Genomic DNA, 13,075 nt, shown 5'->3' on the forward strand with positions numbered 1-13,075 from the left:
AGACTAAAAAGATGGAAAAAAGACCTTCCAATTTTTAAGACCAAACTTCATCACACCACATTTATGTTACAAACATGAAAGCGTACCCCATTTTGTCCTAGAATAATTCCAGGTGTTATTTTATAGCAGTGGTTTTCAGAATTCACGAAAACTTAAACAGGTTTTTGCTTGCAGGCTGAAGTGTAAAGTATGGAAATATGAACTTACATAAAAGGGCCAAAATTACAATTTACTGTATGTAAATGTACTTGTAAACTAACTGGTGATTGCATTTTAATACTTTACAGGTATTTGTCCTCATAGATGGACTAGAGTTTAGGGATGAATGGACGCGTACTAAAATTCTTATGACTCATGGTAATGTCATCACAGAAATGATTCTAGCTTTATTGCTGTCAAACATAACCTGTTCAGACATCTTTGTTTTTAGTAAATACACAGTACTGACAAAGTGTGTGCCACCTCACGGGCTCACTAGTGCGGAAATAAACAACAGTAACACAAATAATAATAATTAGTGCTCAGGAATTTCTGTGAAAGGTTGTTCTATATTGTGCAGTATAACAAAAAAAACATGTAAGTAAAATAATAACTGAATAATATATTTAAGCAGTGGTGTTTATTGTTCTTATCTAAAATCTTGGAGTAGGTAGAAAAGTAACTTCAAGGTATTTTGGGAGTGGACTTTTTGACAAATATGGGGTAATTTCTGCAGTGAATTGACTCGCCGGGGCTATTCAATTAGCCCCCGATACCCCCAAAACGATCTGCAGCCCATTTTTTTACTGGAGAAAATCTAGCACACCTATTGGACTACCGTCCATAGCCTCCTTTAGTACCCTAAGACACTCCCAAAGGCACCAGATGGTAGAACCACAGCAAATTTTGTACTATTGTTGATATTTTGTAGTTATTGTTGCTATATGTTCTTTACTCTAAGACCCTCAAGTATTCTCAGGAAATTACTATTTTTAAAAACATTGTGAGGGATGACAATATAAATGCCAATGACTTGTTGGACCAGGATCTGGTCATTATTTGAAATTCACAGCTAGCCATGCCAGCAGAGATGTAAACTGTGAAGTATTATCTGCATAAGCCCCAAAACCGGTTCCAATGGAAGAATATATTATAAAGGACCCTCAAATGTAACAACTTACATGAAAATAATAACCCTTTTACACCAAAACGCCGGGTCGCACCCGGCTTTTTTAGACCCAGGTTCAAGCCGGGCGCGACCCGGCGTTTAGTGCAATTTACACCGGGCGGACAGCCCGGCCCGCACCCGTGCTTGGAGATGACAGGATGATGTCATCTCCAAGCGCCAATCACCGCCGCCGCCGGACCGGAACGCTGCTGGGGGCAGCCCAGCACTAAGGTAAGCTGCTGGGCTGCCCCCAGTCCCCGCGCACACTCCCCCCCGCCGTCTCACAGGAGGTGAATGGATGCCGCACACAGGCATCCGTTCACCTCCCTCCCCCGCCACCGCTGCTGTCTGCAGGGTATAGCAGACAGCAGCGCCGACTGTCAGTGACAGGCTGACAACCCGTCCAACCTGCGGACGCTGCGGTCCGCAGGTTGGACGTTCCCCATTCATGTAAATGGGAGCCGGGTCATCCGACCCGGCGTTCCCATTTACACCGCCCTCTACCCAGGTCCTAGCCGTGCTCTACCCAGGTCAGGACCTGGGTAGAAGTCCCGTGTAAAGGGACACGGCGTTAGGGATTTACACCGCCGAAGATCCGGGTCTGACCCGCCGCTGACCCGGATTTTTCGGCGGTGTAAAAGGGGTATTCATGAACCAGGGATTCCCCCTCCTTTCCTTCTGACCATTGCCATCTGTATGGACAGAGTAACCTAAACATTTTCACAATCTTCCCATAATTTAATACCATCATTGCCTATTTGCTATGTAACATGAGACACACAAAGCATGGTACAAACATGGGGCATCAGACTAAAGGTCCATACACACTGGGCGATTATGGCCAGCGTGTATGGACAGCGATGACCGCTTTCATCATTGGGGGAAAGCCGCTCAGTGCATACACAGTGAGCGGCTTTTCCCCTGCCCAGCGAGGTCAGCTTTGCATAGCGCAGCGCTATGCAAAGCCGTCCACAAAGCCGCTAATCTGCTGGTAATACCAACAGTTAAGCGGCTTTCCCGGCAATCATGCAGGAGCGCGCACACCGTTCATTGCCGAGCCATACTCACTGGACGGCTTTGAGCTGAAAGCCTCTCAAACTTGATGTTTTGAGCTGCTTTCAACTCAAAATCACCCAGTGTGTACGGGCCTTTAGGATAATGGCCAGCTCCCCTCGTTATAGGTATAATTGTATGGAGCTGTCCATGGAAAATATTAAAGGGTGCAATGTGAACTAAGATTACAGCGGTGCTGTGGGTGACACTGACCTGCTGTGGGCTAATTGTATCCTTATAGCTTGGAAGGATCTTTAATGTAACACTTCCACTAATACTCTTCAGCAACTCCTGCAATTCCTTTGGGTTGTTTCCCACTTCATGGCTATTGACTTCCTTAATTATGTCTCCTACGTGAAGGAGCCCTTGCCGATCGATCATGCCACCATGGAGAATTCGAGCAATAACCAGATTACCATTTTCCACTTTAAATGTCACGCCCTGAGAAAAGAAACACAAACAAGAACATTGCTAGAACCAGAAACACCAGCCCAAAAAATATAGTACATGGTAATTTACTATTTAATAAGCAAACACAATACATTATTTCACCAATGTGAGAATTATACAAACAATTTACAATCACTACTAGACTATTAAGCAATAGCACCATAAATGGATCTGATGTAACAATGACATAAGGTGTTATAGAACAGGCACATATGAAGATAGCTACAGTCCAAAGTACAAATCTTTCAGATAAAGATCAGTCTAATTGTAATGACACAATCTGGAAAACAGAAGAGTGAAGGGAACAGTTGTAACCGCCCTGTCAGTTAAACAAACCGTATAGTAGAGAAAAGGTGGTACAGTTTTTGGGAAAGGTAAGATAAAAAGAAAGCTGCATACTGTAAAAGGGAGTTTATCCTCCTCTTATCAATCTCATTCATAAAGCAAATTCACTATTCTACTCATTAAATACCAGATTACAATTAATATTCTGATCACGAAAGATTGCATGCATGTTGTAGAACACAGGTCTTCAACCTGTGGCCCTCCAGATGTTGTGGAACTACATATCCCAGCATGCCCTGAGGGTTTTTGGCATGCTCTTATAGGAAAAAATGTGGCAATGCATGTTGGAACATGTAGTTTCACAACATCTGGAAGCCCACAGGTTGAAGACCCATGATGTAGAAAGTAATGCTGGGTACACACCAGAATGATTTCGCCTCAATTTCCCTAATTTCGATACAATCTCGATCGATTGTATGTAAATCGGGCATGTTTTAGATCAGATTCCAATCCGATGCGCATCCCCGCTGGTCGTTTTGCAGATCCTACCTGCTGCAGTCAGGATTTGAAAACAACCCTTTCAACTGGGTACAGATCAGAATCGAATGCAGATCGTGTGCTCCAGCAGATCATGCGACCATTGCTCACGATCATGATAGTTCTGGTGTGTACCTAGCATAAGTGGATTTATATAACCAATTCACGGAGTAAAGCTGGCCATACATCTGCAGATGGATTGTCAGATCTGGCTGGTTGTCATTCAGATATTACCAGGTTTATGTTCCAGTTTGGCAGCTTTCCAGAATTTCGAAGTAAATGGTCAACTGTCATTTTCAGTCATCCATTACCAGGTTTTTGTTCCAACCAGCCAGATCTGACAATAAATCTGTAGATATATGGCCAACTTAACGCTCACATACAGTGTACATTTTGTTTTTGGGTCATTCCAAGAAAATGTCCTTTTTGTGTAACGTTTGTTACCAGTTTTCATGACAAGCTTTGCATTAAATTTAAAGCACGTGCCACACAAACATTTACTTTGCACAACATATTCAAAACACATGCTCAAAAATATACGTTTCACATGATCTGTTTCGGCAAAAATGTAACGTTTGTTATCATGGAATGACCCTTTAAAAATAAATGTGTCGAATAGAGAGACAGACAGACAGACAGACAGACAAAGAGATAGCATGGTACATGGATAAAAATAACTAATATATAAAGGCTAATATACACCATATAAAGTATACATATCTACCATCCTGCAAATTCCTTCTGCCTCCATCTCCACAGTGTGTTCCTCAATCCTCACCCTAGGTTGAGTTCCTCCAAACTCCTGAGCAGACTTATTTATACATATATCCCTAGCATATAACTAACTATCTTTTCCTAAGCCTGTTAAGATCCAGATAAAACCAGCATACTCTGGCTACTGATCTGTGTTACAAAATAACAAAACTATTCAATCTAATACTTCATTGTACTCGGATTTACACCAAGGTTGTATGGTGATAGCCTTCTCTTCTTTGTATGGCAAGGAGGTCTTGTAGATGTCCTATGTACTTAACATCCATAAATGTAGGTGACAATCAAAGTTAGCATCTTGTTGTCAACAAATGGAGTGGTCAGTCTATCTTGTTTCTCTGTGTCACAGTACAGGCCTTTATATGCTAATGGTCTAAATTTATCTAGCTACAGTAGATGACTAAAGATGCTACAATGCAATAGTGTCAGTAAAGATCAAAACCTGAGCATCGGAGATGCAATAATTATAATAATCATTTTAAAAAATGCGTTATATTTGCATCAGCACGGATGGTGTAATGGTTAGCATCACAGCGCTGAGGTCATGGGTTCGATTCCCACCATGGCCCTAACTGTGCGGAGTTTGTATTTTCCTGTGTGTGCATGGGTTTACTCCGAGTATTCCGGTTTCCTCCCACAATCCAAAAATATACTGGTAGGTCAATTGGCTTCCAACAAAAATTCACCCTAAAATGTCTGTGTGTGCGCATGTACACGTGGTAGGGAATATAGATTGTAAGCTCCACTGGGGCAGGGACTGATGTGAATGTTCGGATTCGGTATGAAATCCTGACGGTTAAAATCCCGAATGGGTCATAATACAAACAAGGACAAAATCCCGACAAGGACAAAATCCCGACAAGGACAAAATCCCGACAAGGACAAAATCCCGACAAGGACAAAATCCCGACAAGGACAAAATCCCGACAAGGACAAAATCCCGACAAAGACAAAATCCCGACAAAGACAAAATCCCGACAAGGACAAAATACAGACATATAGAATGTACAGGTAAAACAGTCAACATGACTTTGTGTCGACAGGTTGCGAGGTCGACATGGGTTTTTTCACTGTTTTTTTTTTTAACCCAAATGTCGACACGGTCGACATGGACAGAGTTTGAAGTGACCCGCTGCCCTTTGCAACGCTCGTTTCGCTCGCGATGCTTCGGGCACGGTGCCTCGCTGCACTCGGCACACTGTTTCATTCTCCCACCATGCCCTAGTGGATGGTAGGGCATGAAATACCACCTGTTGGTACATGTCGGGTCAAAAAACAGTGAAAAAAACCATGTCGACCTGTCGACACAAAGTCATGTTGACTGTTTTACCTGTACATTCTATATGTCGGTATTTTGACCTTGTCGGGATTTTAAATGCCGGGATTTTGTCCTAGTCGGAATTTTAAATGTCGGGATTTTGTCCTTGTCGGTATAATGACCCATACGGGATTTTGACCATCGGGATTTTGACTGCATCCCGAATGTTCAACTATACTCACTGCGCTGCAGAATATGTGTACAATATATAAGAAACTGTTAATAATTAAATAATATAAAGAAAGCTTAAAATGTAAAGGTCGTGGCTATTTTGGTATTATAATGCTGAAACAAAGATATTATAGAACAGTGGTACCTGCAAAATTCAACAGAGCCCACATTTGGTTGAGAGCAAAAATTCTGCATCATATCAATATTGTTTTTTGTGAAGCAATTGTCAGTTAAGCAAAGTAATAAAACAACAGACCGCTAATAACAGTTCCACTCAAGGCACCATTGTACCAAAGTGCAACCAGTCAATGACTGTGTACAAACACACAGAGGAGACTGTCCATTCAGACATCTGAACCGGACTAAGGAGATGATGTGGAGTCGGCCATGTAATTTGGTATATTTTTTTGCCCACAACTAAATGTGGATTTTCTGAGAAGTCAATGTATGAGAGCCTTAACTATAAATCCATCCAAAGCATATAGTTACAAAGGTAACTTCAAACTAATGCTGCTTTTACACTGCAAAAACGGCATGGACCAGGTATTTTTACCCGGTATCTGCCAGCTAAAACCCCTTTCACACCAAATATCTTTAAACGGTATTTCAATGCAGTTTTTGTCCATTCACAACATTGAACCCGTTTAAACCCTAGAAAACCGTGGATGGTAAAATACTGTGTCTGAAACAGGTAAAATACTGCTTTATTACAGTTTAAAAATACCAGTTTTATAGAACCGGTAAATTCACTTTGCACCTTTCAGACTGCACATATTACCGTTTGGAAACGGGAAAAAAAACCGGCAAAATACTGGGTAAAAAGTGCGGTCTGAAAGGGGCATCATAAGAAAAGTAGAGGTTGTTTATAGGTGTAAAATAAAATAAAATTCAGTTATGTGAAAAGGCATGTTTAAAAAAAGAAAAAACTAAAGGGCCCCCACTGAGACTGTGTTCTGGAGACCCATCGACAAGCAAATGGCAGCAAAGCAGAACTGCATCATATATAGAAAAGCTAAAGTATTGTGTGCAATACCAGTGTACAATACAGTAAATTTAGCTATGTGTGTAATGTATTTGAGAAACTATGGGGGGGTATTCAATTTAGTTTCCGACTGTCAGAACGCCTGTGGATTGTTGAAATGACACATATTCGACAACCTAGTGGCTGTTTTTGACAATGCAGATTCAAATCTGCATGGCTTCATTGTGGCTGAAAACGGCCGCATGGAATAGGTGTTTGCCGATATTTCCGACTGTAGGAAAAATCGGGGCACGTTAAATACCCCCAATCTGTTAATTTACTAAAATGTGCGTTCTATTGGAGATGGGATGTTGCCCATAGCAACCAAATTCTATTAACTTCTAGAAGGTGCGAAATAAATAAGTAGAATCTGATTGGTTGCTATGGAAACCCCATCTTCGTAAATTTACCCTTAACCCTTTGAGTGCCAAGTAAATTAGTCAAAATAGGTGTGAAAATTGTAAAGCATTTTTATTCATCATAATGACCTGTAATGTTTACCTTATATAGGAAATATAATCTTTTTTGCACAACATTCTTTATTTGAGTTTATATAACAAATTTTAGCGACACTGGAATCTTTAACAGATATTTTGTACATCTCTCACAGATGTTGGCACAGAAAGGTTTAACAGGGTAATGTTGTAGTGCCATTCTGTTGATGTCAGTTTGTTAAGTGCATCACACACAAGAAAAAACAACACAACACATAAAAAAAAACTGAATAAATGCCCAAAATAACGGAGATATATTGGAAAAAAAAGATGACCTTAAGTACTAAAAATTGCATGGAATTTAAACTTAAAATAAACACAGGCAATTAGCATGTTATGGCTAGGACCACGGTTGTGCTAAATGGGGGTGGTAATATGATGTTGCTTTTTGCCAAGTCTAGTCTAAAACAGAATTAAGTATTCAATTGCTGTTGCCTTACCAAAGGTTCCCCAGCTCTTTTGTGAATACCAACCATACGGATGGCATCTACTGGCGCAATCTGGTTATTCACTGCAGAGTTCATTTCTGGACTTGAGGGTGGAGAATCGTAACATTTTGAGGCAACAATGTCATGGGCTTCTAGTAGACTCTGGGGAAAAGAAAATGGATTGTATCTTATTTCAGATTGCTCTGAATTTAAATGTGAGAAAAATACTGAAAATACCACAAAAATGATTATAACTTGCATTTCCTCTGCAAACACCTTTCATGCACTATTTTGTTTCTGTAAGACCCATGCTAAGGAGCAGATGTGCAGGCACAGGAACTAGCATGCCTGTGTATACAGTACATTCTGATTGGTTACCCAAACAAAATCATAAAATAACCCCATACACTGTAAAAAGCATGCTGTACTACTGCAATAAAAATGTATACGAAGGTTGAGGTTATGCTTCTATAAAAGGTTTTAGACTACCTAGCATCACATCTTCAGCATATAAAACAGTAGTTCTCTACATTAATGCCCCTTTTCGACCGCACAAAAAACCGGTATTTTGCCGATTTTTAACCATTTTAAAATGGTAATCTGTGCAGTCGGAAAGGTCCAGAGTGATTTTACCGTTTCCAAAAAAAACAACATTTGGAAATGGTATAAAAGCAGGGTCCTACCCGTTTCAGACCCGTTTTTTTTTGCAGTCTGAAAGGGTCTGAAACGGTTTTTAGGGCCGAGCCAATAGTGGTCCTGCTCTGTGCATATCTAATGAGCGGGCAGTGAATATTTAATGAGCGGGTGGGGACCCCGCCACTGATCTAACATACACTGCAGGGACCCCATGCCCTCCAGCGCGATCATTCCATTCCCTGCACTGTGCTTCCCAGGTGGGGGGGTTGGGGGAGGCTTGTCCCGTGCAGTGTGTGCATGCCCAGGTCTACGTTCTACACAAAGACGTAGCTCGCGGCACAGGCCCCGCCCACTCAGGGGATCGGTATCAGCCATCAGTGAAACCTGCGGTGGGCATGGAGGATACAGCAGCTACGCCACGTCAGGGGTGGAGTTTTCTGCAGTTTCAGCTTCACCTGTTATGCCTCTTTCACACCAGAAAACCTGTTTAGACCCGGTTTAAGTGCGGTCTGAAAGAACCATTAAAGCCTGCTTTGACCCGTTTTAAATACCAGGTCTAAGCAGGTTTTGCAATGTGAAAGCAGCATAAGTAGCTTGGGAACACTCCACATACTTCTGTACAAATGTTTATGCAACACCAAATACATTCAATTTTAAAACCGTAACCCATTGAGCAAAGCATTTCATAGTTGGTTGGCTCTTTGTTACAGTTAAAAAGATCAGTTCAACACACAGTAGAATAATCAGTTTCCACACAGAGTCCATTTGGCAAGAAACTTTGTTTCACCATAACACATCTCTGCATAATCACATTCCGGTTTTCATTCAACTATTCTACTAAAAATTTTTCTTGAAGGATGAAACTTTCTCTGCCATCCAAAACTGGCAGCTTGCACACTCACCTGAAAATGGGGTTCTTTGAGGATTCCAACTAGTTCTTCAACATTTTTATCTTCGCGTACTAAAGGACTAATGTCTTCAAGAATTTCATGTAGAAGTTCTACATTATTGTCACCAACTGCTTCTAATTTTGTATCTTCTAACCGTTCATGTGCCTACAATAGAATAGAAAAACGGTTTGAAATTCAAAATGTTTATGAAAAGATTTGACGATATATATCTACATAGCACTTCTCTCTCAATAGGACTCAAAGAGATGTATTTTCAGATTGAGAAACACAATATACATTTAAAATTAAGTATTAACCAAGTAAAGGAGAGCTAAGCATGTTAATTGTTTCCAGTGTTAGAAAATAATGACTTCATGAAATGCGTGAGTAAATGGTCAAGTCTGTTTTTGAAGGTTTCCAGAGCAGGAATTCTCAAATAAATTTGTGCTGGAAGAGATGGTGGTAACAATTGTGCGCAATAAACACAGCGTGCAGCTCTGGAACCCCATCAGACAAAAAATATATTACAGGACCCCAGCAAGTTATCGCAGAATGGCCATCACATGTGTGGTCAGCAGACCGCACATGCACAGTAGCACTGCAGAGGCACAAAGCAAATTAAGTAACCTAAAAGCAATGGGTGTTTACTAAAAGCATTTTCCCCTTGTCCACGCCGCCGCAGGCATAGGCCATAAAGTCTGTGCTCAGGGCTCCTCTCCTTCCCCGTCATGCTCCCCTGCTGCTGATTTCCAGAACCACCCCACCTGTTGCCCGCAGATGACACCCCATTCCTGCAATTACTTACAAGAGGTTCTTCACAGATTCAGAGTCCTGATTATTGAGAGTTGGCTCAATTTCCTACAGCTCAGTAGCCCTGCATATAGATGAGGGATGCAGCAGCTACTGTTGCTGGGCAGGGCAGGAGAGGCAGAACACAGGGATGGGGGTGTAGCAGCCTGATAACTCCCCAGATCTCTAGGCCAGTGATGCAAGGAGTCTGAACATTCAATACAACTGATTTTTCAGACTTCTTGGATCACTGGCTGAAAGACCAGAGGAGTCATTAGCCCGACTGTCGTCAACATTTAGTCAAGACCCCATGATGAGATGGTCGAGACCCACTTTGACCTCATGATCCAGTTTGAGAACCGCCGTTCTAGAGTAAAGGCCTGGAGAACTGCATGAGGCAGATGGTTCAAAAGAGTAAGCACTGAAAAGCTTTAGGGGGCAATTAACTTGATATCAAACAGATTCACCCAGCTGAATACACAACACTCGCCCCACTTTACGATGGTGGGCTCTTCCTCCCAAAAAATTTTCAGCCACACAAAAAGGTGCAAATGGGAATGCCATTTGCCGGCAATTGAATTCCACTCAGAGGCTGGCAATCTTGAGGCTAGGGTGCAGATTTAAGAAAGCTTTTTACCAGCACATTTTAACATGGCCTTGGTTTTCTAAAGAGGGTGTGAATTAAATAGCATATCAAATGGGTATTCTTGAATATGAATTAACTCCATTCTCATCCTTGGAAATAAAAGTGCAGGGGGAGAGAGCCTGCCGGGGGAGGGGCGTGAACAGTGGGAGAGCCTGCCGGGGGAGGGGCGTGAACAGTGGGAGAGCCTGCCGGGGGAGGGGCGTGAACAGTGGGAGAGCCTGCCGGGGGAGGGGCGAGAACAGTGGGAGAGCCTGCCGGGGGAGGGGCGAGAACAGTGGGAGAGCCTGCCGGGGGAGGGCGAGAACAGTGGGAGAGCCTGCCGGGGGAGAGGCAGGACAGTGGGAGAGCCTGCCGGGGGAGAGGCAGGACAGTGGGAGAGCCTGCCGGGAGAGAGGCAGGACAGTGGGAGAGCCTGCCGGGAGAGAGGCAGGACAGTGGGAGAGCCTGCCGGGGGAGAGGCAGGACAGTGGGAGAGACTGCCGGGGGAGAGGCAGGACAGTGGGAGAAACTGCCGGGGGATCGGGGGAGGCAGAGTGGGAATGACTGCATGGGAGGGAGAGACTGCAGGAGATTGAACAGTGTCAGGGCCAGCAGGGGACTAAAAGACATCAGTGGAGTGGGAAAACATCTGTTGGGTTCCGCCGTTAGCTGCTACAGGAACAGACTGAGCAGCCTCCTTAGATCCCAAGAGGAAGGAGATAACAAGAGAATTGCTGGGGGCGGGGCTACTGCATAGCCCAGGAAGGAAAGCTTCCTGGGGGGGGGGGGGGGGGGGGGGCTGCCTGTGAAAGGGTGGGCACGTTCCCTCCTCAAACTGTCCCAGTTACTGATCCAAGCAGTTTGTAGTTCAAAAACAGGTGGAGTAACCTGGCCCCCTCCATTGGCCTGGTAGATGTACCACCTTAATCCCCCTGATGGTGACCCAGTCTGTATCTGCTGTGCAGGCCTCGTTCTCATGCTAGCTGCTTTTCGGAGCCTGACAGTGTGCAGCAGACATAGCTTGACGGATTGTACAATTGTAGCGGCCTAGGGTCAGATGGAACCATTGATTCCACCCATTGTCCCAAATGGTACTGCTAATTTGTGGACAGAGTCAGTAAAAGCATGTAGGCTATTAAAAAATCAGAAGTTGACTCAAGTAGCCAATAAATGGTTATGTAGCATACTGGTAGTCAGTAAGCCAAACTTAAAATAGACTTGCCCTCTTAAAAGCAGAAAGTAATGAGAGTGAATAGTTGTGTGTCAGGAATGGGGCTGGTTAAGTGGTGTAATTTGTGCTTTGTGATGTCGGTAGATGGTATGGCAGGAGTCCAAGTGGAGCTTACAAAAACCATTTACTGTATGAGACAACACGATTTTCTAATAGCTGGCTAATTTAACATTGCTCCCTATGTTATATCGCGTTGATCACATTGGGGCCAATGTAAATACGGGTCTCAGGGACCATTTTACATTGGTTCCAATGTAAAAAATCGCATCGATCGCATTGCATGCGATTTGGTTGCATGCAATGCGATCTAAGCGATTTTTTGGGTCCCGATGGATGCAATTAAAATCGCTGGCGCCGTGCTAGGAAACAAGTACCAAAAGGAAATCTGAGGGAATCAAGTGTTTTATTTTGGATATGTCCCACATTGGGGGGTGATTCAATTGTTTTTCTTGGCACCATCCACTAAATGGCAACAGGAGGCTGTAATTCAAGTGTTATGCCATTAGTGTGTGATCACCACCAAACATTTCTGCTTGCAGTGTCATAATATGGCAAGCAGATGTGCGAAAAGGGTGTCCAAACAGGACTTTTCCTACTGCACTATTTTAGTTGTGTTTAGTGAACCCGGTACTTTTGGGCACTTTAAAGTTTAAAAATAAAAATGTAAAATCACCCACCAAGCTGAATACATGCTTGAGACGGGCATTCGGCAAAAAAACACAACAGAATCATAAGACAGGGCAGCCTGTGTGCAGATTGAGAACATTCAATACCACAGTTAAACTTTTTACAAGCAAAGATAAATAATAATTACAAAAGTCAAATGCTAGTCGGTCACAAAGAACTGAGGTATAGCGCTAATATGCATCCTTCTTTCCTGTATTATCCATTATTACATTGTCATAGGTTGTGCCATAGACAACTTTAAGCTCCCACCAGGGCATTGAGAAGAAGAAAATTTGCAGATGGCTAGGCCTTAATCAGTTCAACTATGCGATCACACTAAATAAGTCTGCGACAGAATATTCATTGACATGTATGTTGTTTTATGGCGGGGAGCATTGCCAAAACTCATCTATGGGGTGAGTCAGTTCTGTAAAAGGAGCGGGCCATAATATGATGTGTGGGTGGAATGAGCAAGAACCACTTGACTGAACAACAAGAAAATGTCTAACAAGACATTTTCAAGATCAACATGTTTAATCAAACAAATATTATTTTGTTCCAAT

The 13,075-nt window shown here is 42.7% G+C and overlaps 1 protein-coding gene across 5 annotated transcripts in view; it reads right to left on the reverse strand.

Moving 5' to 3' along the window:
- Positions 1-13,075, reverse strand: part of PALS2 (protein associated with LIN7 2, MAGUK p55 family member) — a 105,917-nt gene that overhangs the window by 58,111 nt on the left and 34,731 nt on the right. For all 5 annotated transcript variants that reach the window (XR_014475077.1, XM_083189197.1, XM_083189199.1 and 2 more), the window contains exons 3-5: positions 9,214-9,366; positions 7,688-7,837; positions 2,414-2,641 (exon numbers count right to left, since the gene is read on the reverse strand). Coding sequence is in view for 4 of the 5 variants with exons in the window: in XM_083189197.1 (XP_083045323.1) it covers positions 2,414-2,641; positions 7,688-7,837; positions 9,214-9,366 (531 nt within the window). In the remaining variant the exon portion in view is untranslated. The remainder of the gene's footprint in view (positions 1-2,413; positions 2,642-7,687; positions 7,838-9,213; positions 9,367-13,075) is intronic.

Source organism: Crinia signifera, chromosome 5 (genome assembly GCF_055691185.1).
Source record: "Crinia signifera chromosome 5, ASM5569118v1, whole genome shotgun sequence".
NCBI lineage: Eukaryota > Metazoa > Chordata > Amphibia > Anura > Myobatrachidae > Crinia > Crinia signifera.